At 36.6% G+C, this 25117-nt stretch overlaps 1 protein-coding gene across 2 annotated transcripts in view; it reads left to right on the top strand.

Moving 5' to 3' along the window:
* The window catches only part of MBD5 (methyl-CpG binding domain protein 5), a 470039-nt gene that overhangs the window by 430988 nt on the left and 13934 nt on the right, over window positions 1–25117 (top strand). The window contains exons 9-12 of one of the 2 annotated variants that reach the window (XM_032754128.2): window positions 5310–6335; window positions 7945–8153; window positions 11570–12778; window positions 24617–24690. In XM_032754128.2, the coding sequence (XP_032610019.1) occupies window positions 5310–6335; window positions 7945–8153; window positions 11570–12778; window positions 24617–24690 (2518 nt within the window). The remainder of the gene's footprint in view (window positions 1–5309; window positions 6336–7944; window positions 8154–11569; window positions 12779–24616; window positions 24691–25117) is intronic. The other variant, XM_032145669.3, reaches the window with a different exon arrangement.

Genomic DNA, 25117 nt, shown 5'->3' with positions numbered 1-25117 from the left:
TCTCTACAAGCATTCATTTTTATTAAGGATTACCATTGTCCCTGTTTGCAATGCAAGTACACTTACCAAAGCAAATGATAAAGGTCAGATGGTGAAGGCATACACATTCTATATGACTTATTTCTTAGGTTCTTGAATTTTATAGATAAAAATCAGTGTTTGGGCATATTAATTTAGAAAAGGTTTCTTAGCATAAAGTAGTATTTGTTCAAAATTAGAGCTAAACAAACTGGTATAAGGAGGTTTTAAAAATACTTCATTGGTCTCTTTGATATGAGCTTTATATTCTACCTTCTACACATCCAAAGACATGTATAACAATATTATTAATATTTAAGAGACAGCCATATAAGAGTTTAGCACAATACAAACAGTGAGCAGGAAGAAGAGAAACGAATCGAAAGAGGTAGACATTAACTTTGTTTTGAAAAGTAGTTTTAAAAATGAGACAGATGAAACATGTCAAGGATTAAATTAATATTAGGAAAATATCCTTTAAAATTTACTCACCCTATTTCCATATACACACATATGTGCATATACATATATCATGAATTATAACTGTGTGCAGAATACTGTTTACATACAGAAATTTGTCTGGGCCAGGCACAGTGACTCACGCCTAAAATCCCAGCACTTTGGAAGGCTGAGGCAGGCGGATCACAAGGTCAGGATTTCGAGACCAGCCTGGACAATACGGTGAAGCCCTGTCTCTACTAAAAATACAAAAGTTAGCCGGGCGTGCCTCAGGAGGCTGAGGCAGGAGAATCACTTGAACCCGGGATGCGGAGGTTGCAGTAAGCCAAGATCGCATCACTGCACTCCAGCCTAGGCAGCAGAGTGAGACTCCATCTCAAAAAAAAAAAAAAAAAAAAAAGAAAAAGAAAGAAAAGAAAAAACCTGTCCTACTGGGCAAGCTACCACTGTCATCTCCTCACTGGACTAGACTGTCTTAATCTCTGCGTGTCTAAGCATGAGATCTCGCACCAAAGTTTGTTTGGGTGGCTTTCCAGTCTTCTCTCCTACGCTTGAAAAGCAACAGAGACAATGAGAAAAAGAAAGTATGCCAGTTCATGGTGCTGCTGGCCGGTGTGAAATAATCATTTTTGCCCAGTGAAGGACTTCTCCAACTTACTAACTTGTTCCAGGATCCCAGCTGCCTTTTGGTTATTTAACTGGCAGACATGTAATGAATGATTTGCTTTTTAAAAGTCTCAGCGACTGTCCTTTTTATTTGATTAAGCACAAAATATCTTGGCTACAAAAACAAAACAAAAAAACAGCTTTAACAAAACATTTTTCCCCGCGGTTTAACAGACCATAGGGTTTCTGTGCAGAACTATGAAATACGTTCACCAGAGACTGCCTATTCGAGATTAAGTGATTCAGAAATAAGCAATTTCTAAATTTCCCTCCATCTATAAAATTTCATACAAATTCAGGGTCCTCTTTGAATGACTGTAAGCATGAGTGAGTAACTTTAAGAACTCAGAGTAATTTGGGATAGACCTCTCCCTCTGTGGGGTGATTTCAACTTCTTGAAATATCTGGAAGCCTTCTTAGGTAATTTCTCATCTTGCACCCATCTCCTTTCCAATGTCCCTTATCTCCTGGCATTGGACTAATACACTGAAGAGTTCGTTTTCACTTTCTCCACAAACGAGTGATATTCTTTCCCTTTGTCCACAAACACACCAACACATAGCATCAAACTACCTACTTCTAAAGGTTGAGTGCAAGTTTTATGATTTTACAATATTTTTAATACCAAGAAATATTTTTTGAATGCCACTCATGTGTCAGAGATTGTGTTAGGTCTTGGAAATACAGCGATAAATAAGAAATGATTTTTGTCTTTAATGGTTTAGAAAGATGATTTCAAATGTCTTTACTGCTTATCTAAGGCAGCAGGTTCGACCATGGGTAGGAGGAACCAGAAGCATAGGGAAACCTCACAATATTTTCAGTCATATTTCTTTGTTTTGGGGAAACACAGGACTCTTCATTACCTTCCATCTACTTTATCACCTTGTCTTTGTTTTTTTTTTTTTTTCATCATCTTGCTTCTGCATAGAGGACCTTTTTGTTTCCTTTTCATCTCTCAAATTCCAGATCAAATGTTGTACCACTTGACTAGCTTTCCCTGACATGTTCAGTTTTATAGTGGTCTCCTTGTTATACACCTGTTATACCTCTTAGCATATTGCCTTATAGTTATACTAGCAATGTAAGAAAAGAGCTTTACATTTTTCTAGTTCATAATAAACTCTGAATAAATATATATTTGAGAGAAGAAAAAGACAGAGAGATTTCTGTGTTTATTTCTTTACCTAAACTCTTAGTTCCTTCAGGAAAGAACAAGGGCTTTTTTAAAAATTTTATTTTCATAGTTAGTTCTATTCTATTGTCCAGCAGAATGCACCTGTTTGTTGAATAGATTTGTTGAAAATTAAAGAAAAATTTAAAAAACCATACCTTCATCTTCGTACTACATTTAAGAAGCTTGTGTTATTCACCACTTTCTTGATGGTAAGATAAAAATACACCCAGAGTATCTATACTTCGCTTCTTCTAATTCTTCAAGAATATTTAGAGAACTTTCATGTTATCCAAAAATGGCTACTTCCTTGAATCATAAATGTGGATACTTGTCTGTTGCAAAATAAAGATTAAAAATTATAATAATCTCTAAGGAAAGCCTTCATCTACAAAGCCTTGCCATGTACATTCTAAAGCATTTTGAAAATGTGTTCTGCCTTTGGTTAGAAAAATTGTGATCTCTACATCTAAATATGTCATTATTATTTAGCACAGAGGAAAACTTGCCACAGATAGTGCCACAAGTAGTGATTACCAGTAAATAAGACTTTTTATTTAAACTCTTAAAAATATTTGTAAAGGTTTAATAAAAGTTTAAACAAATTTTAAAAGATGGTGTCCAAATGGAAATAATCCATAGTATCTATGGAAATAGCAGCAAGATTTAAGAAGCAATGAAATGTTTAAGATTTTGATTATTTTGTAACAAATCTGAATTAGTATTTAAAGAATTGTATACTGTATGCCTACTTCAGCATTTGGTATGTTTTCTTACCCTACTCTTGGCGAATGTGGTCATCATTTCATAAATATTTATATATTTTCAAAGAGGGGATTTTAAGATCTCATTCTTTAAAACACTGAAAACTTAAAAAAAAATAAAGGCAGACCATGACAGCCAGGAAAAATGGCAAATCCTTGCTATAGGGATATTCTGTAAAGTGTGTTGGATGTGCAGATTTGTACTTACTACTATTACCACAGCACCACTACTATGACTACTAATGTCAATAATAATGATAACTCCTTTTATTTTTATAGACTTTTACATATTTGAGAACTTTTGCTTCCCTTTCTTTGATTCTCAAAATAATCATGCCAATTATGAAATTTTTTCTAAGGAAAAAGTTCAAAGGTAGCAAAGTATCACATGTAGAAGGATATTTATCCCTGTATTATCTATAATGATGAGAAACCAAAACATGAATACCAGACTTTATCAGAGTGGTTCAATAAATATAGTAAATACATACACTACACAGTTAAAATATAGTCTATTTATCAGAAAGGAAAAATCCTTGTGTTATCCTATTAGGTGAAAACAAGAAGAATATAAAATTATATTCATATTACTGTTACAACTATGGAAACATTTCTGTGTATTTGGATGAAGCCTCAATGGTAACATGATAAAATGTAAAGTTTTTTAGGATAGCATGGCATAGCATAGCCCAAAATGTTTGAGTTATTTTAGATTTTCAGTGACACTGGTGTTGTTCATTATGCCATATATGTGTTTAGTTTTTACATAAAACTAAATGTGTATTCTTAAAATATTTGTCAACTGCATGTATTACATAAAACAATGCATTTACAGCAGGGAAAGACCATTTACAAAGCAGTGATTATAGGTTCCTTTCAATAGATGTGGTTTTCACCCTATCTACCTCACCCCTTGTGCATCTGGACCACCAGGGGTGATTTCAAAGAATACTACTGCCCAGGCTGTACCCCGAGAGATGAGTTTTCAGCGGGTCTGGGTTAGGGCCCAGGTATTGGTTTGTTTTTGTTTTTTTAATTTCTCCAGATAATTCTGTTGCACAGCTTGGGTTGAACATCACAAAAACAGTTACAAATAAGTAAAATTTTATCTTTTATCTTTTCAGATATTAAATTCCCAGAATTTTCATCTCTAGTGTAAGACTTTTAAGGATAAGAATGCTGTTTAAGACTGGTCTAATTTTAAAAATCATGAGTACAAAGTATCTTTATGCAATCAGAATGGTAAAGATTCTTAACTATTGTTTTTATTCATTGTCAAAAATAATGATAAATAGAGTATTGGTGAGAGAAATGAACACTGTCTTCCACTGCTTATAGGAATGTAAATTAAGTGTGTATTGATCAACTTCACAGGAGGGTAGTTTGACAATATGTATTCAAAGCTTCTAAAATATGTAAACACTTTTGTCCCTGGAATTTCACTTTTAAGAATTTATCCTTAGAAAATAATTAGGTGAACTGGCAAAGAAATGTTAATAAGAATATTTGTCATAGTGTTGCTTACAATAGTAAAAGATTGGAAATAATAAAAAAACTCATGACTGTGGATTGATTAAAGTACAGTATCTCATACATGATACTGATAAAATGGTTCTGTAGCTATATATAAGCTAACATGAAATGATAATCACAACATATTGATAAATAAAACTATAAAATAACATTATAGCATGATTCTATTTTTAAAAAATATATGTAACATATATATGCATATATATATATATGTGTGCATTCTACTTTTGTGGGTTTCTTTTCACTAAAAGGAAGTATTAGTTTTATAAATAAAGACAAGTAACTTTTTTAATGAAAAAACTTTTTAAATAAAACTATTACTTTTATCTACCCAATTGAATGAAGAACATGGATTCTCCCGTCTTCCCCTTTCACTTGTCTGCCTGTGAAAAACAAGCTATTTGATAGCAACAGCTATTTCTTTTTTTAAACCCCCCACTTCTCCTGCCACCACAACCCACCAGCTATTTCTCAGTAAAACTTCTTCAATATATTTATTTTCAAAAGCATACATTCTAAACTTAAGTCCCATTAACAGATGTCAAGTGATCTGATTACAATTAATCTAATTACAATCAATGAAGGTGCCACGTAACAAATAAATTTAAATTTATGTTAATGCATTTTTATGCCTAGTCTCACATAACATTCATGATTAATAACTGTGTTTTTGTTTTTGTTTTTTTTCATTTTAGGCAGTTCAGGACCATCATCCTCCATAGCCATAGCGGGCACCAACCACCCTGCCATCACAAAGACAACATCTGTTCTTCAAGATGGCGTCATAGTCACCACCGCAGCTGGAAACCCACTGCAGAGTCAGCTACCCATTGGGAGTGATTTTCCTTTTGTTGGCCAGGAGCACGCACTTCATTTTCCATCCAACAGCACTTCAAACAACCATCTTCCACACCCCTTGAACCCCAGCCTCCTCAGTTCTCTACCTATCTCTTTGCCAGTGAATCAACAGCATCTCCTAAACCAGAATCTATTAAATATCCTCCAGCCTTCAGCAGGAGAAGGCAAGTCTGAGATCAACCTCCACCCTTTAGGTTTTCTCAACCCGAATGTAAACGCTGCTTTAGCTTTTCTCTCCAGTGACATGGATGGGCAGGTATTGCAGCCTGTTCACTTTCAGCTCTTAGCAGCCTTGCTTCAGAACCAAGCCCAAGCAGCTGCCATGCTTCCCCTGCCATCTTTCAATCTGACCATCTCAGATCTTTTGCAACAGCAAAATACCCCTTTACCCTCATTAACACAGATGACAGCCCCACCAGACCATTTGCCAAGCAATCAGTCAGACAACAGCCGAGCTGAGACCCTTTTAACCAGCCCCCTGGGGAACCCTTTACCAAGCTTTGCAGGCAGTGACACTACTTTTAACCCCCTGTTCCTCCCAGCTGTCAATGGGGCCTCAGGATTAATGACCTTGAATCCCCAGCTGTTGGGAGGTGTCCTGAACTCGGCATCGGCCAACACCGCTAATCATCCAGAGGTTTCCATAGCAACCTCCTCCCAGGCAACCACTACCACAACCACTACATCATCAGCAGTGGCAGCACTGACTGTCTCAACACTTGGTGGGACAGCAGTGGTGTCAATGGCAGAAACATTGCTGAATATATCTAATAATGCTGGGAATACACCTGGTCCAGCTAAACTCAACAGTAACTCTGTGGTGCCACAGCTACTTAACCCTCTACTGGGGACAGGTCTACTTGGTAAGTTAAATTTTTTCACAAATTTTTTACAAAAGAAACGTTTTTCTAATTCTATTTTCTCCTTTTTAAAAACTCCATTTTGTCACACTATTTTTAAAAATGTTTTTGTTATGTCACAGCTTGCTTAAGGAACTAAATATAACAACACCCACACACAACCATAGTTATACAAACATGAGTGACTTTTTCCTTTTTCCCCTATTCTAGCAATACTAAATATCATTTTAATCTGCTTTCTCTTCTAATTCTGATGCCACCTAAACCTAACCTACCCATCACCTCTTAAACCAAGTAGAGTCTCATTTTTCAAATAATAAAGCACAGGTACATCTTAAAAATCACTTTTATTTGAATTTTAGTTGGTGTGGCATCACAGGGTTAGTATGAGCAGCTGCACTGTGGATGGAAACAGATTGAGAAAGTGTTTTCCAGGTGAACCCTAAATAAACAAAACTAAATGCTTGTCTAGCAAAACAAGAAACAAGATGTAAAAACACGCAAAGCTGAAGTTTGCCCAAGTTCAAGGGAACAGACAGCCCCTCTAGCTGCTACTAGATTTCCTCAGTCAGTATTATTTTTTTGACCTTTGTGGCTTAAAAACAAAGTTTTTCATCTATATTCTCCTATCACAAAATAGTTCGAAAATAATGCCAGGTATATTTAACTGATGGATATCGGTAACTATAATATAAAGTGTAGGGGTGGCATCCATGAAGTCTAGAAACAGGGAAATGTACATGATGATGTCAGTGGCATCTTCAAGGTGTAAAAAATAATTTGTTTCTTATTTATGTTTTTTTGATTTTATGGATGCCTTTATAATATAGCATAATTAGTTCTATTTGGCATTGAAATCTTTGTAGTTAAATGACCTACAAAGCATTACAGATATACATGTTTCAAGTTACAAGACAATTTCTATGACATTCTCCTCAAGAGAATGTCAGAGTAATTTCAAAATAATTTTGAATTTTGAATATAAATTTAGTTATTAATCCTACTGATTATATAATATTTATTTTGAATGATTACAACAATGAATTCTTTTGTGTTGTTAGCTTTCTTTTCCATTTTAATTTTAGGTGACCAACCTTCTACTGCAAAACAAAATGCACATTTCTAAACCAAATCAATGGTTTGATGTGGTATCTATTGATGATTATGGCTTGAGAACTAAATTTTGTAAACAAGGCCTGATCAGGCTCACTTATTTTGATTATCTGGTCAGGTACTTACAATTGCTAAAACATTATAGGACTAATTTCAACCTTTAATTTTAGGTGCTCTAAAATAGATCTAAAATCTAAAAATAGATCAAGGAATCATATGACACTGCAGCTCAATATATAAGGACTGCTTAATGAATAGAGCAAAAACTAAGTAGTCTTTCCATGATATAAAATTAAAAAACTAATTATACAAGATAAAACTAAATAATAAAGCTACTCTTTCCTTACCACTTAGTAAGACTTTCAGAAGTAAAAAAGAAAAGCATTACGCAAGTAAGCATAGCACTTAGTTTCTGTTTCAGGAATTCTCAGGTACAAAGAGAGGCATAGAATCTCCGAAGAATCACATTTATTTATATTTTATGTTTTTCAAACTGTAGGTGATATGTCATCAATAAACAATACTTTGAATAACCATCAACTGACTCATCTACAGTCGCTGTTAAACAACAATCAGATGTTTCCTCCAAATCAGCAACAGCAGCAACTTCTCCAGGGGTACCAGAATCTCCAGGCATTCCAAGGACAGTCCACAATTCCTTGCCCAGCTAACAATAACCCCATGGCTTGTCTGTTTCAGAACTTTCAGGTACTCTCCTCCCCTGTGTCACTTTAGAAGAAAACAATGTCTGGGTTTGTTTAAACACTTAATTTGGGGGAAACGGTGAAAAAAGTAGGTTATGTGCCCTTTCACCTCTATTTACTGGTATTTTTCAATCATGAGTATTGTTAAACATTCCAGTCTTTTGTGTGAAGGTTTTCTTTTTTTAATTTTGTCTGAAGTATCTCAGCAGTTCTTTTGGAGCTGTTAGTAAAAACTGATCGTGTGACCCTCATAAGCCCTTTTGTCATTTCTCATTGTTCTCATGACTGAGACTCACCTCCCTTGCATGCCCACCTGTCCGCCCTCTCCAGCCTCAGCTCTCACCACTCTTCCCCTGGCTTCAGCCACATGGTATTTCTTTAGTTCCACGAAGTGAATAAATTCCTGCTAGGTTGAGGAGGTGGGTGGAAAGAGTAACACTAAATCCACATAGGAAGGAAGAAAATATGGACTTTTTAAAAATAATCTTGGGGTGGAGAAGGCTCTTTCAGCATGACAGAAAACCAAGGCAGTCAAAAGGAAAAGTAACAAATTTGAACACATAAAAATTTAAAATCTCTGTATGATCAAGGATATTCTAAACAAAGCTAAAGACAAATGACAACCTGGCAGAAAATATTTTCCTAATACATACTAAATAATTAACACCTACAATGTAAAAAGAGCTACTACAAATCAGGAAGAAAAGGGATAATTGATTAGAAAAGAATTAGCAATAGATATGAACAGACAATTCACAGAAATTGAAAGATAAAGTATTAATAAACATATGAAAATAACAATCAGAGTTATATAAATTATCACACTAATGTGTCCATCAGATTGATGATATCCATTGCTGACAAGGATTCTCTCAGATTACTGTTGGTCTGATTATATGCTGATACAGTCCTTTTGGTGGGTAATTTGATAGCATATCAGATTTTTTAAATATCTTTTGACCAGAAGTTCAGCTTCTATGTATTAATATCTCATTTTAGAGAAATCTTCAAATGTGAACAAACAAGCACATAGCAAAATGTTCAGTGCAATATAATTTGTGGTGTCAAACATTATGAACCACTCCATCAGTAGAGAAATAGTTAAGCATATTATGGTACAGTATATCCATCTACCCGGTGGTTTAGAAAATTAGGTAGACTTATATAATCTGATATAGAAAGATCTGTAAGACTGCAAGACAAGACTCCAGTGCTATAGTCATATGCTAAAGGAAAGACCCAGAAAAGTGGAACATCTTTATGTTCAAGGGATAATAAATAAGGCAGGATTCCTGAGGAGGGGGTATGGGATCCAGAATCTAGTACCATCCCATTTAGGTTGAAAGAAAGAAGGAGGGGAGCAAGGAAGGGAGGTAAGAAGGATGCACTCCAGTGCTGGTTAGTTCTAAGAAAGGAAATAGGACTGGAGTTTAGGGTGAGAAACTGTGAGTTTGGGTGAGAAGTAATGATGAAGAAAACCTGTATCTTTATGATAATATATGTATCTTCCATAGTAAAATACTTTAGAAAGGAAGAGGAAGTGCTCAACCGTGTCACTGAGAAAAAAGGTAAGATAAAGCCTGAAGAGAATCCATTAGATTTAGCAATTAGGACATCATCAGTGACTTAGTGGAATGCAGTTTTGCTGGAGTGGTGAGAGCAGGACGCAGATGGCAAAATGGAGGAACAGTGAATGGGAGGTTAGGAATTAAAGAGTATAGACTAAAGAAGTAGATTATAGCTGTTCTTGACACACACACACACACACACACACACACACACTACCACTATATGAGATGATAGGCTAATTTGTTTCACTATAGTAACCACTTTACCATCTGTATACGTATTCCATACATCATGGTGTTAACTTCAAATACACACAACAAAATTTATTTTTGAAACATCTTAACTTCGAAGAGCATAAGAGAAATAGGGCAGTGCCCTGGGGCACAGCAGGGGGTCGGGGGTAGGATGAATGCAAACTTTAAAATATGTAAGCCATGAACATAATCATGTGCTATAGGAAAGACCCAGAAAAGTGGAAGTAACTGAACATAAAGAAGGGAAGGTATAATAAATTAGACAGGATCCTTGAGGAAGGGGCTTGGGATTCAGAACACAAGTGGAGGGCACACCTTCAGAGAGCAGAAGGGACCCCTCATATGGGAAGCAGGACAGAATTTAGGACAGGTATAGCTGCAGAGAAGTCTGCTGCCAGGGGGCAGGGAGCATCACAGTATAAGAAATTGTGAGAAATCTTGCCCTTGATGGGCTTTATTTTCTCTGTTACGTAAGATCATCTACTAAGAATAGTCTGGGAGATGGTGAAGAAGTTCGTGAAGGTTAGAATAGTTGTGGAAAATGATTGATAACTAACTAGAAGATCTAGGATTGATGGGCAGCAATAAGCCCTCAACTGAGGTTGGAAGCTACAAATTCCTATAGACAAATACTCAGCATCCTCACTGTAGATGTAGATACGGCAAGCAGTTGAATTGATCCAAGACTGGGATTTTGCCTGGTAGGTGTAGACAGGGTGATAATAACAAGAGAGAGGCTGATGTGTCGACAGATCCCAGGTTCTGGATTAGCAGGGAAGGATGTAAAGAAAGAGAGAGATCATTGTGGAAAAAAATCTGAAAGTCCAAAGTATCAAGGGTCTAGAGCAGTAATTCTTAGATGGTGTGGGGGCGGGGGTGGGTGGTAAAATTAGAATAACCTTGGGCACTTTTTCAAACTGCCCTGATCCTTCCTGTACTGGAATTCTGATATGCTCCCCTGGTAAGTATGCTTTCCCTCCACCACTTTCCAATTGAAAATCACTTCTGCAGACAGCCATTGTCACTGTTGACAGCATGGGGATGTGGCCTGAAAAGCTTGAGGAGCAGGTATTACTACCCCATCTGAAAACTAGTGTCATGTTATTGTTACGAAAGGAGTTTATATATTTTTTTAATTTTATATTGTATTTCACTTAGTTAAGTGGAAACATCAGTGAGTTAGAAATCATTTTCAAAATCTTTCTTCTTTGCTAATTTGATTACCTGTGACTTGACTCTTTTTGAATCCTAAATTGCAAAGACCCGTAATGACACTAAATGAATGGAGTCATCCCACCGAGTACGTTTTCTGTCCAGCTACCTCAAGTTTAATTTTTCTAGAGAGTGTTTCACAATGATGATTTTTTAAAATCTGTTGAATGATTTTAACCAAAGAAACAGCATGCAAATATAATCAAGACATAAAGCTTTCCTATATAAAGTGACTTTTTATTTCATTTTTTGAGTCTTGTTCTTTATATTTCTTTCCTTGTTATATTTGTTTGTCTTTTGGTAAATCTTAAAATTATAGTCTTTCTCTTTGCAGCCTTTAAAATTATTTCCCTTTCTCTCACTGCTTCCTGTCTATTTCTTCAAGGTGAGAATGCAGGAAGATGCAGCTCTCCTAAACAAAAGAATAAGCACTCAGCCTGGGCTCACAGCACTTCCTGAGAATCCAAACACTGCACTTCCACCTTTTCAAGATACACCTTGTGAGTTGCAACCAAGGATTGACCCATCTCTTGGTCAACAGGTGAAGGATGGCCTCGTTGTGGGTGGCCCAGGTGATGCTTCTGTAGATGCCATTTACAAAGCAGTTGTCGATGCAGCCAGCAAAGGAATGCAGGTTGTCATCACCACTGCAGTCAACAGTACAACTCAGATCAGCCCCATTCCAGCTCTGAGTGCCATGAGTGCCTTCACTGCCTCAATTGGTGACCCATTAAATCTCTCCAGTGCTGTCAGTGCGGTCATTCATGGACGGAACATGGGAGGTGTTGATCATGATGGTAGGCTGAGGAATTCAAGAGGGTCTCGGCTGCCCAAGAATCTAGACCATGGGAAAAATGTGAACGAAGCAGATGGGTTTGAATATTTCAAGTCAGCAAGTTGCCACACATCCAAAAAACAGTGGGACGGGGAGCAAAGCCCCAGAGGGGAGCGAAACAGGTGGAAGTACGAGGAATTTTTAGATCATCCAGGCCATATCCACAGTAGTCCTTGTCATGAAAGGTCCAACAATGTCTCTACACTGCCATTTCTGCCTGGGGAACAGCACCCAATACTGTTACCACCAAGAAACTGTCCAGGGGATAAAATTCTAGAGGAAAATTTCAGGTATAATAACTACAAAAGAACTATGATGAGTTTTAAGGAGAGACTAGAGAACACTGTGGAAAGATGTGCACACATTAATGGGAATAGACCTCGACAGAGTCGGGGATTTGGAGAGCTGCTAAGCACTGCAAAGCAAGACCTGGTCCTAGAGGAGCAGTCTCCAAGTTCCTCAAATAGTTTGGAAAATTCTCTGGTCAAAGACTACATCCATTACAATGGAGACTTTAATGCCAAAAGCATTAATGGGTGTGTGCCTAGCCCTTCAGATGCTAAAAGCATTAGTAGTGAAGATGACCTAAGGAATCCAGACTCCCCCTCTTCAAATGAATTGATACATTATAGACCAAGGACGTTCAATGTTGGCGACTTGGTCTGGGGCCAAATCAAAGGACTGACTTCCTGGCCTGGAAAATTAGTAAGAGAAGACGACGTTCACAATTCATGTCAACAAAGCCCCGAGGAAGGGAAGGTATACCAATCTTTATCCATTGTCAAATACTAACCTTTGTTCAGATATCAATTATTGGTTTTTGTTATCATCACTTTGGATTCTTTGGATTTGAAATTAGGATTCTTCATGACTCATTGAGGTCTCACAAGCTTCTGGAGCATAAAATGAAGAGGGGATGGTTATAGTCAACAAAATGTCATATCAACAAGGGGTGAGTTGTAAAGCATTTATAGATCACACTAGGGCTCAGGGTGGCTGTAAGCCAGGAACCAGATTTCCAGAATTTGGTCAACTCTGCCTTCCCTCTCTACAGTTACCTAGTTCTTCATTTCATACACAGAGGAGGAAGGCAAGTGTCGATGACTGGGGAAAAAAATCTGGTAGCCTTTGGAGGTCCAGAAGTGTGGCAGGGGTAAGGCCCTCCCAGGCAACCGTTGCGCCAGGGGACGGCATCTCCTCCATGTGCTTACATGTGGCACACACAGCTGGGAAGGGGGTACAGTCTGGGTGGAGTTGCAGCCGTTTCTGGAAGCAGCAGGTAAAGTCTGAGTTCAGAATGATATCTCCTTTCAGGAAAAGTTCTGGGCCTTTAAAACACATGGAAATGTTTAACCTCATAGTCTGGTTCTACTTAACACAATTAGATCACATAAATTAAACGAAAGCTTCTCCATGAAACTACCGTTCAATTTAAAAGAAATTAGTAGGGGTCTTCTGTGCTTTTTTTTTTTTTTTCGGCCCTTACAAAAATGGTGGAATTGGCTCACTAGGCAAGAAATATGCAGAGTGTTTAAAGTAGATAGAAAAATTTATATCTGACCAAGAGAAGATAATTATGCACATTTCCCCATATGATGAAAAACGTGTAATTTTTCATCTTCTTAGGTAATAAAAATTACTCTTACAGGTATATATTATTCTCGTAAAGAGTATATTGTATAAAGCAATTTCAACTGTGCTCAAACTTTCACTGGCACTTAGGTTTAATGACAGGAAACCAAAAGCATTTCTGCCAGCACAATAAAAGGATTGTCTTTCCCCAAATGACTAGGAGGTCCTAAAACCCTGCTCATAATGCCTAATATATACTTGTCAGGATACACTCTGGGCATAATGTTTGTACATTTGATAAGAAAATGAATTCCATACCCCTATTCACAAAATATTTTATTCTCTATTCTCTCTGAGATCAGACAAACATTCTTTAGGTTGAAAAACCTAAATATTTTTGACAGCTTATTCAAGAAATAATTAGAAACAGAAAAAGTGGGCTTTTATGATATAAATGGAACTGCTACAAATACAAGATGTAGACATTGAACTGTTTTACAGTGTCTGTGCAAACGAACTAAGTCTTTTTTATGTGCCATTTTACCAAAAGCTTAACTAAAAAAAAAGATTATGGCCTCCCTTCCCTAGAAACATTCTCCCTGTCCTAAACGCCTTGTCTAAATATCTTTTTATGCCCTTAGGAGAATAAAGGCATGTACTTTTAACACATTTCACACTAAACAATGGTCTAGATCTTCTGATTAATCTCTGCTCGAAAACTCCTGAGACTGAGGTATCACTGATGTTAGGAGAGATGTACTTTGAAAAAAAACGAAGAGAAAAATATTTTTCTTCACTTAAATAAGCAAAGTAATATGTAGTATTCATTCCACTATAAAGTAATATTTTTAAAATCCAGATTCTTCTTCCTTAATTTTGGCAGTAAATGAATTGCAATAGGAAATATAAAACTGTTGCTATAAATTCATATATTCCTCCTCTCACCGGCTGACCTTGTCATTTTGGATTCTCAAGTAAAAACCTTTATATGAAGATATACTATACACTAAAAGTATTTTTAGTAATTCAGAGAATTTAACTTAAAGCACACATTTAGAGGTGAAAAACTGAAAACATGCAATAAAATATTAATGATAATACATGAAACATTTATTTATCATTTAAAAAGCAAGGTATAACAGCCTTAGAAGCTCTAAGGACTCAGCATTTTTAAAAACTTCTGGTCTTTTCAGGACCTACCACACTTTTGCACATAAGTAAACTAAGTACTACTTCATAAACATTCTTTTTTCCTCTATAGTTCACAAAACAAGACTTCCTAATACCTTATTTAGTGATGCTCCGTGAGTCAAAGTTCTCATTTTGCAACACCAGAAAAGGTAAAAATTCAAACAGAGGTCTGTCTGATTTCAAGCCAAGGGTCTGATATATTAATGGCCCTAGTTCAGGAAGAAAAACTAAAACTATGTTCAATATCTGTATAAGACAAAACATGATGTATTTCAGAGAGATATCTAGTAGAACACTTTTTAAAATTTGTACTCATTCAGGTGAACCAGTTTTGATGTAATTTTATTTATGTAGAACTCCTTAATGCCCAAGAATGTTGGATAAAGCCTTGTACACTAATAACTGGACTTCTGCTTCTAGAAAGGTAAGCATTGCCTTAGGTTACCTTCTGTACACTATGGCAATGCCTGACATTTTTACAAAGTCTAAAGCAGAAAGGCAGAGACTAGGTCCAAATCTGTTTATTATAGTAAAACCTTTCTCATTCCGCCTTGCTAATGTGGAATGTGGGATCATTTTCCATAGTGTTTATCTCTGTAGTGTCTAGGAAGAAAAAAATTGCCAGACAATTTTCCTACATTATCATTTTAAACTTTCTTAGCTTCTCAGCTTTCATACTATTTCTATGTCCACCAAAGAATCCAAGATTCTGTCAGATCCCACCGGATAAAAATCTATGTTAACTCAAGTTTTAGAATAGATTTATTACCCCGACTCCACCCTACAACATATCATTTATTATTTTCAGTTACAGGCTTTGTTCTCAGCAAGCCACTCCAAATTCTTTATGGAAGCAGGCAAAATAGAAAATAAAGATAATTAATTGACAGGATAGAAGATTACTATTTCAAAACAAGCTGGGTGCCTCTCCTATTTTTAGGTTGCGTGAATGGTCTCTGGTCTAAGGAAGTCAATGCTGTGTGATCAGAGCACTGATAATTGCCAAGGGCTGAGACCTCCCCATTGTCAATACATTAATATTTTAGCAGACACTGTTGGTCATAATAGTCACTGACTTGGTCAGCTCATGATCTTAGAAAGGCCTTTTTGGTCTTTGGTGGGATATTAAATGTAGCAGATTATTGATATGCATTTGACATGTTCTGTAGTTTCTGAGATGATTTCCTAAAAGGTATGGTTTCTAGACATCGAATACTGTATAAACACAGTCTGCAGAGAACTAGAGAAAAAGCAGGGTGTAGCATAAAGAGGCATGGGTTTTGCACACTCTGATGTGAGCCTAATCGTAGCTCTGCCAGTTACCTAAGTGGTCGTAGTAGGTATATTAATCTCCTAGAAGCTGCAGCCTACTCACCTCTTTCAAGTGAGAATATTAATTTCTATTCAAAGAGATGCCTTAAGAATTCAATGAAATACTGTAGATTATTATCTAGCACATCAAAGAGGTTCAGTAAACATTAACCTCCTATTCTCTGCCCTTTATGTTAGACGGTCTTATTAATTTAGGTTCCACCATTATGGAATTGTGGTAATTTGACCTTAGTTATTGTTTACCTCTGCATGTTCCATGTATAAAGGATTTATTAACCAGGTTGAGAGTAAAGGATTATAAGGATTATATTCAATGAATGAAATAGTTCATAACTATGTTTACAGCACATGTACAAATTGGCATATCTGATTATAAGTTAGTGTTAGTTGTTAATTTCAAGCAGGAGTTCTACTTGAAAGCGTTTTAAAGCACTCAGTTTGTTGAGTGAACTTGAAAGTTCCTCTTTCCTCAATGTTTCTAAAAAAAATCAACTCAGACTTTCTTCCTCTACCTTCCCACGTAAAACAATATTACTTAGTGGAGATTTTTAACAGCCTGTGAAAAGTTGGGATGAATTGCCTCTATGTATTATTTTCCTAAGATTGAAGCTATGTGACAGCATTGGAGGACATTATGTGCCTTGTATTATACCACTCAGGAAGTGCTATCTCCTTCCTAATGTGTTTTTTCCCTTGGTTAACAATTTGTAATGAAGTACATTCCGGGCCGGGCGCGGTGGCTCACGCCTGTAATCCCAGCACTTTGGGAGGCTGAGGCTGGCAGAGCATGAGGTCAGGAGATCCAGGCCATCCTGGCTAACACGGTGAAACCCCGTCTCTACTGAAAAATACAAAAAAATTAGCCGGGCATGGTGGCGGGCGCCTGTAGTCCCAGCTACTCGGGAGGCTGAGGCAGGGGAAGGGCGTGAACCCGGGAGGTGGAGCTTGTAGTGGGCCGAGATCGCGCCACTGCACTCCAGCCTGGGCGAAAGAGCGAGACTCCATCTCAAAATAAAAAAAAATGGAGGTACATTCTGGGAGATAGTTATACTTGTTCTAAATAACTGGTGCAAGCTTCTTTCGGAACAATGAACCCTTTACTGTTCGTGGCTCAGTGACCAGGAATAAGACCTCAGTGCTGTGCTCCAGTACATAGCCAGGACCAGACAGATTCACTTCCAGATCTTGGCATAATGTTAGGGAATTCTTGGGAAGAAAATGGCTACCTCTGACATTTCACCTCTGTGCCTTAATATGCAAACATTTTTAAGCCTATGCAACTATGGAGGAAATGGTTATCTTTGTGTACCTATTTCAATAACTATTTAAATATAAAATGCTCTTGTTTTCTAAAATATATTTTACAATTGTCATCTGTCATCTTTGATTTTATGTTAACTAGCTTAAAAGGGAGGCCTCTCAAGCAGTAATAATCAAAAACTAAAATTTTTATTTTTTTCTGCCTAGATCCTTTTTACTTTTTGAACGTCCTCCCATTGGTCTTCATATATCATTGCTCTTATATTTGATGTATATTCTGACCCAAGCCAAATTTAAGAAATAATTTATTACTAGACTGGCACCAATTTTTTTTTTTTTTTTTCAAAGAAATGACTGTTGTTGGACAGGTACAGAGACACCTGATTACCAAAAAAAGGTCTACATCTCTGTTCTACACTACCTGATTAAATGAAGACATTATTTTCAAAGCATAAGTGGGTAGGGTGTTCCCTCTTCAAAACTGCTCTTTGACTTTTTTCCATGCAGTTATTTCTGGCAAGTAGAGATCAAAACAGCTCTCTGAATAGTCGTTCAAAACCAACAAAACTCATCTTTATTAAAACTCATAACCAAATTTATTAGGGGGCAATACATTTTCTGTATGTCAGTTCAGCATCACACACACACGTGTTTTAACAGCATGGAGCATAACCAGAGACAACTTACCTGGAATTCTGGGGGTGTGTAACTTAAGAAGTTGAGCCCGGGGAACTAACTTTGGGAGGTGCGCCCTCCTGTGATGTTCAGACATTTTACTTTGAAGAACGTCCTTTCTGTGTTTATCAGTGTTAGCTGTTTGTATTCTTTGGTACTATAATTCTCTGTTGAGAATGTTCTTGGTGTATTCACTTTGCCTTATATATTTTCTTAACCGCTGTTGGAAATGAATCCTTTTCTCTGTACCATAGCATCCACAATACTTGGGTTGCATTTCGGCTGGTGGTGTGACAGAGGCAATCAATGCCCTGTCAGCACCAGAATCTCCTTGAAAGAGAGCAAAATAGTTTTTCAAAAGTAATATGAAAGATAAAATCCAGGCAAACAAAGTCAATTCCTGATCAGAATTTGAAAGATAATAAAAATGAAGAACTAGTGAAGACCAAAAATGTGAATATCAAGAAAAAGACTAAGCTGAGTAATACAACTGTAAACTTTACTATAGTGAATTGTGAAATATTGTGAACTTTTTTCCTGAGCCAGATTAAAGAGGACTAGGAGGCCTATCTTCATTCGCATAGGTAACTGAGCCCAACACAGACTACGTGAGCTTGTTCATACAATTTCAGATAGGAAGCAGGAAATAGAATCTCAGGTCTGAGGCAACTACTTGCTTCTGTTACATGAACTTTTAAACATTGTTTCCTTAGAAATTACAAGTTTATTCTAAACATTTAACTCTATCTATGTGTTGTGGATTGATATGCAAATTGTTGTCACATTTAGAATGGATTTACTCCCATCCTGTAATGTAGTTCCCCAGTGCTTAAAAACACTGCTATCCAAAGTGACGAAAAAAGGAAGCACCGAAAAAGGCCTCAGATAATGCCACTAAATTGTGATAAAGAGAATTTGGTTAGTTCATTTGAAAAAATTGGGATTCGTTTAAAGGAATGATTAGTACTCTGCCATGAGAACTGTTGTACTATTGTTGGAAAACAATTAGGTTCATCCTTTCTGTCACAGGTGAATCAACTTTTTACTCTAAATTATTTATCATTTTATATTAATTCCCAGTCTTTAAAAAATATTGAAATATTGCACTTAAGTTAGCAGGAATTTTTTCAGTTTGAAGATGTTATTTTAAAAACATATATATTATTTTTAATATTTACTATTTAATAAATGTTTGATAATGAACCTAATAAATGCCTCATATTTGCTTTCTACTTCAGAGCTATATTTCCCAGACTTCAGCTAAAGCTGCATATTACATATATTATTATTTACTTAAATTTTTTCTTTAAATTTATCACTTAATTGGTTCATTCAATAAATATTTATTAGGCACATACGTACTAGGCACTATTCAAGCCACTTTTTAAATCTAAACAACTTTAGTTTTATCCTAGGATATTGTATATGTAAAATCATAATGTTACTTGTATTTTTCTAATGTAAACTTATATGAATAATATAACTATTAAAAATATGCAAAGGAGGCTGGGCACAGTGGCTCACACCTATAATCCCAGTGCTTTGGGAGTCTGGAGTCAGAGGATCACCTGAGGCCAGGAGTTCAAGACTAGCCTGGGCAACATAATGAAACCCCATGTCTACAAAAAATTGTTAAAAATTAGCAGGCATGATGCTGTGCACCTGTAGTCCCAGCTACTTGGGAGGCTAAGGTAGGATGATCACTTGAGCCCGTGAGGTCAAGGCTGCAGTGGGCACGCCAGGCATGGTGGTGCACCCCTATAATTCTAGCTACTTGGAAAACTGAGGTGGGAGGATCACTTGAGTTCTGGAATTCAAGATTACAATGAGCTATGATCATACTACTTCACTGCAGCCTGGGTGACAGAGCGGAGACCTTGTCTCTAAAAAACAAAACTAAAAAAGAATATTAAAAGGTTTGTCCATGTTTTACCTGAAATAATTTTACATGCCACCAGTGGCACTTTGGACTGCTTTGGTGTTCATAAAGCACCTTCATGTTCGTGGCCGTTTTAGATCCTTTCAATGACCCACAAAGATGTGCAGAATTATCCCCATTTTACAGATGGGAGAACTGAAGCTCAGAGAAGTGGCATCTCAAAGAATACAAATCACAGGTAGTTAAGCCAGGTCCCAACCCTGGTCTTCTACTCTAAATGTAGCACTCCTTACTTATGCCATTCCCTAACAACAGGACTTTGTAGAAATGGAATGGGGAAGTAAAGACTGAAAAGGGGAGCTTGAGGTCAACGCTGTTATGAGATCGGTGATGTGGCTAGTGCTCCATTATTCTTTGATGTTTGCACAACAGCTCTGCTTTAGCAATAAGGAGCACCAAAGAATTCACAAAGAGAGGTGTTATCAAGGTTAAAGCCCGCAGAAAATTTTAACATCATCTCCGGTTAACTGGCTCTACTTAAAAGTGATCTAGGATGATTGATCCAGGTTCTTCGTTTTTGTTTGTTTGTTTTTTGTTTTGTTTTTGAGACGGAGTCTCGCCCTGTCGCCCAGGCTAGAGTGCAATGATGCGATGTCCACTCACTGCAACCTCCACCTCCCGGGTTCAAACAATTCTCCTGCCTCAGCCTCCTGAGTAGCTGGGATTACAGATGCCTGCCACCATGCCCAGCTATTTTTAGTATTTTTAGTAGAGACAGGGTTTCACCATGTTGGCCAGGCTGGTCTCGAACTCCTGACCTCATGATCCACCCGCCTCGGCCTCCCAAAGTGCTGGGATTACAGGCGTGAGCCACCATGCCCAGCCAGATCCAGGTTCTTCAAATGTGTACTATACCTCTCTTTCGAGGGTTGGTTTGGCTCTCTGAAGGGTTTATGTCTTCTTTTGTCAGACTTTAAGTTTCTTCTGAGATACATGAGGTCTCACTGTGCTGACACCAATCAAAAACTTAATTAAATTACCAAATGTGTAATATGGGCCTTCGGAACAAAATAAGCAAATAAGCAACCAGAGATTCAGCCTTGTTCAGAAAAACTCTTAATCATCCACCACATAGTAATGTCTGGCTTTATGAATATGTTTCTATCTGCACTGAGCAAACTATCAAACTATTTATGTTGAAGGATTATTGTATCTAAACAATTTGAATGAAAGAAGAGTTTTTAATAGTCAAAAAGTATTGGTAGGGCACAGTGGTTCATGCCTTTAATCCTAGCACTTTTGGAGGCCAAGGCAAGCAGATCGCTTGAACCCAGGAGTTTGAGATCAGCTTGGGCAACATAATGAGAACCCTGTTTCTACAAAAAAATTAAAAAAAATTAGCTGGGCATTGTAGCACACACCTGTGGTCCCAGCTACTCAGGAGACCAAGGTGGGAAGATTAAGCCCAGGAGGTCGAGGCTGCAATGAGCCAATATCACGCCACTGCCTTCCAGCCTGGCCAACAGAGCAAGACCCTGTTTAAAAAAAAAATTTAACATTTAACATATGTGTACATTTATACATGAATAAATGAACTATGAATACATATAAATTCCAGGTAACTTTATGATTCTTAAATGACATGAGTAAAGAGTTACACCATGATGGCCAGTACTATTAGCATCATTGCTATCAGCATGAAACCGTGTGGGTAGGTGATGAGTAAAGATAAATGATAAAGCCCTCTCCTAAATTCTCACTAAGAGTTAAATAATTTATGAAACTCCTGGCTTGTGTTTGTACAAGAATACAAGATTATAATTATAGATAAAAGTATTATCTTAAGTTACTTGCTCCTTTAGTGTTAAGTTTTATAAAAATATTTGTGTGTGTTTAACCTTTTTAATGTTACATTTATGTATTTGATTTCCTGGTACTTTTTTAAATTTACAAGTTAGCTAAATAATTTACAAGGGAGTGTTCATTAAACATGATTTCTATTTAACTAGAAATTGAATTTATTTCGTTGTTCTCTGATACCATTTTGGGGGGGTTATCTTTAAAGTTTCTTGAATATTTTTCAAATGTATGAATATTTCCCCAGAAAAAACACACACTCTTCATATACATTTCACAACACAGTAAAGTGCTAAAATCCTGAAACAAACTAAACTTCCTTCTGAATGTGCATGATCTTGTTATAGCAGAAATGCACAGTGGTATATATCTTACTTATATTTAGTTTCAGAAGGACTCTCTTTGCTTTCTTTTTCGAGGTCATTTAATCCTTTATAAATAATATAGTTCAGTATAAGAGTATGTTAGAGGCTTAGAGGCAGATTTAAATGAAGAAACCATGGTAGAGTCTTAGTTCAGAAAAAATATCCATGGAAAATTATTCAAGCATAAAAAAATTGAATATTAATTTGGGCAAGTTGTTATCTAAATTTTGTAGAAATAGAATTTTAAATAGTTTGACCTAAATTTTTGAGCGTGCCTGTGTATGTGTGTATTTTATATATGTGTGTGTAATTTTATATATATAAATGCTATATATATATATATATATATATAAAATGACTATATTTCAATGTATATTGGAGTTGGTATGGTGGAGAGAAGCTGAGCACTTTGGAGTCAGACCTGAGTTTCAATTCTGGCCATGTTATTTAAATGCACCAAGTCCCATCTGTAATAATATAAAAGTAATACTAGTTTGCAGTAGTATCATATTAAATGATAAAACAGTGCCTTTTACATAAGTGATGCACAAGAAATATTTTTACTGTCCCTTATTCCATAATTAATTAAAAATAAAAATTGAAGACTTAAAAAAATAGTTTGACCTAACTTTGTTTTTTCAATTAAGACCAATGCGGTAAGTTCTCATTGCTGTGTCTTGCTTTGTTTCACTGTGACTCTGATTCTGTGACCTGATCAACCCCTTCTGAGATCCCTCGCTACCCCAGTTTAAGTCTCATAGAAGTTTATGTTATATAGCACAGCTCCTTTCCTGCTGCCAAGAAGCTTATTTAAATATAAGTGGAATCATTTATTGATTACAAAAATGAAATCTGCAAAGCATCTTTCATATCCCCTTCATGTGAGTGAATACAAGATGGAGGCTCATTTCTAACATGAAATATGAAAGTGCATCCAGGCATCCTTTTTTTTTAAACAACACATGGATACATTTAGCTCACTTTAGCTTTTCCAGTGGTCCCAGTAACCCAATAGGACACTTTTCTTTATGTGAAGTGTTATTGGAACAAAGTTGTCTCTTGTGCTGGCACACAGTGAGTTGGGTATGTATGAACTTGTGTGTATAAGACATTTGTTTGGGCAAAATACAAACACATGAAAAGGAAAACGTTTCCATTATTTGACTGTTTTTCTCATTGAATATTAGAAATGCTTGTTTTCAGACTTAACAATGAAAACTTCTTGTTAATCATAACTGTGTTCTAGATTTGAAGGGGTCATAGAGAAGTTATTTCTAAATGACATTCATGAGTCAATCTTGAGGACACAAAGACAAAAGTTAATAATCATTTGCTTGTTTATTAGTGTTTATTTTCTTACCCATGAGGCATTTTGTTTAACTCTGTATTTTTATGTAACAGTGGATTGGAGGGAGTAACAGGGGTTGGAGGAGAAATGGGAGTAAAGTGGCTGGCTTTTACCCCAATTGAATAGCTGAGTTACTTGCCTTGAAACTATGCTTACACAGCAAGCAACACTATTTTTACTTAGATTGTGTGTGTGTGTGTTTACAGAATAAAAATAGCCATGTTTTTCTAAAAGTGTTTTATTCCCAGGTCACATACAAGTTTTCCTAATTATTGCTTTTATTGTGAGGAGGTGGCTTCAAGAACCGTGATAGAGATTCTCAGGAGTGTGCAGCAAAGGCTGCACCCTCCACACACACACATATCCCCCCACCACACTTGGTGTCTGACCTCTGTTGACATAGCTGACCACACACAGACTGGCAGTGATAAAGCAAGATAAGACAAAGGGCACACGCACAAGGCATAGCAACACCCTCTTCTCACATTTTATGGCCTCTGCAGAGCCAAATGTGTACTAGGTCATGATCGTTGCTGTATGCTAGGATAAGTGTTCAACAGGACTTGTCACATTTTAATTTTCACAGCAGTTCTCGCAGGAAGGTAGGTATTATTGTCCTCATTTTACAGAGGAGACTGAGGCTCAGAAAATGTGTTTCACTCCTACTAGGAAGTGAAAAGTAGGATTCAAACTTTGATCTGTTGGCCCAAGGCCCACCCACTTCACTAACTACCTCTCCTGTCTTCCCCTTATACTTATATCACAGTAGTCTGATACTACAGATTTGCAGTTGCTAAGAAAGTGAACCAGGATCTCTGATTTTTATGATTTTGTGAATTGAAGGTTGTTTAAATTCCAGATTTTATTCCCAAAATATTATTTTCAAAATGTTGACAATTTTAAAGCCAAACAGCTTTTCACTTCCACTGATGTTGCAGCCTGGAGCCACAGAATCAACCTCTAATGATTGAGTGAGGACAGAAGATTTGACAAGGCAGTGAAGGTTAAGGCTCCCCTCCCCGCCAGTGCAGCACCTGCTTGTATGGCAGAAAAGTAGAAACCATGTTTAACAATTACAGGTCTGGGTAATGTGGTTTGGTCTTCATACCTTCACTCAGGTGGAGCCCGAGAAGTTGAAGACACTAACAGAAGGTTTGGAAGCCTACAGCCGTGTCCGGAAAAGGAACAGAAAGTAAGCACTTTTAAAAAATTTTACTTTGTTTTTCAAGGATATAATTTACTGTTTTTCCTTCAAAGGGACAGTGAAATCTCACTGATTCTGTCCATGCTGTGGCCTGCGTAGGTTTGTTACCACCAAAGAGGACCATTATAGACGAGCCAAATTAGTGACTACGGAAAATCTCCTCTTAACATTTTATGTTTACACTATGTGTAATATTTGCCTCTTCATCAGTTCTTTCTTCGTTTCCTGCATCTTCATTCCTCTCATTTAGTGGAAAATAAAATATAATTAATATTCTCAACATATAGCAATTAAATAGGCTCTGGAAGTGTAGTGAATCAATCCATTTGCAATTCAAATACTTTAGGGAGTAAATACCCCTCGTTGTACACATGTAAATAATTTTGGCAGATTACTAGTCAAAATGATGCTAAAT

This window comes from Hylobates moloch, unplaced genomic scaffold (genome assembly GCF_009828535.3).
Source record: "Hylobates moloch isolate HMO894 unplaced genomic scaffold, HMol_V3 SCAFFOLD_24, whole genome shotgun sequence".
NCBI classification, from domain to species: Eukaryota; Metazoa; Chordata; class Mammalia; order Primates; family Hylobatidae; genus Hylobates; species Hylobates moloch.
Note: the sequence above shows the minus strand (reverse complement) of the source record. Positions and strands in the feature narration are given on the sequence as shown.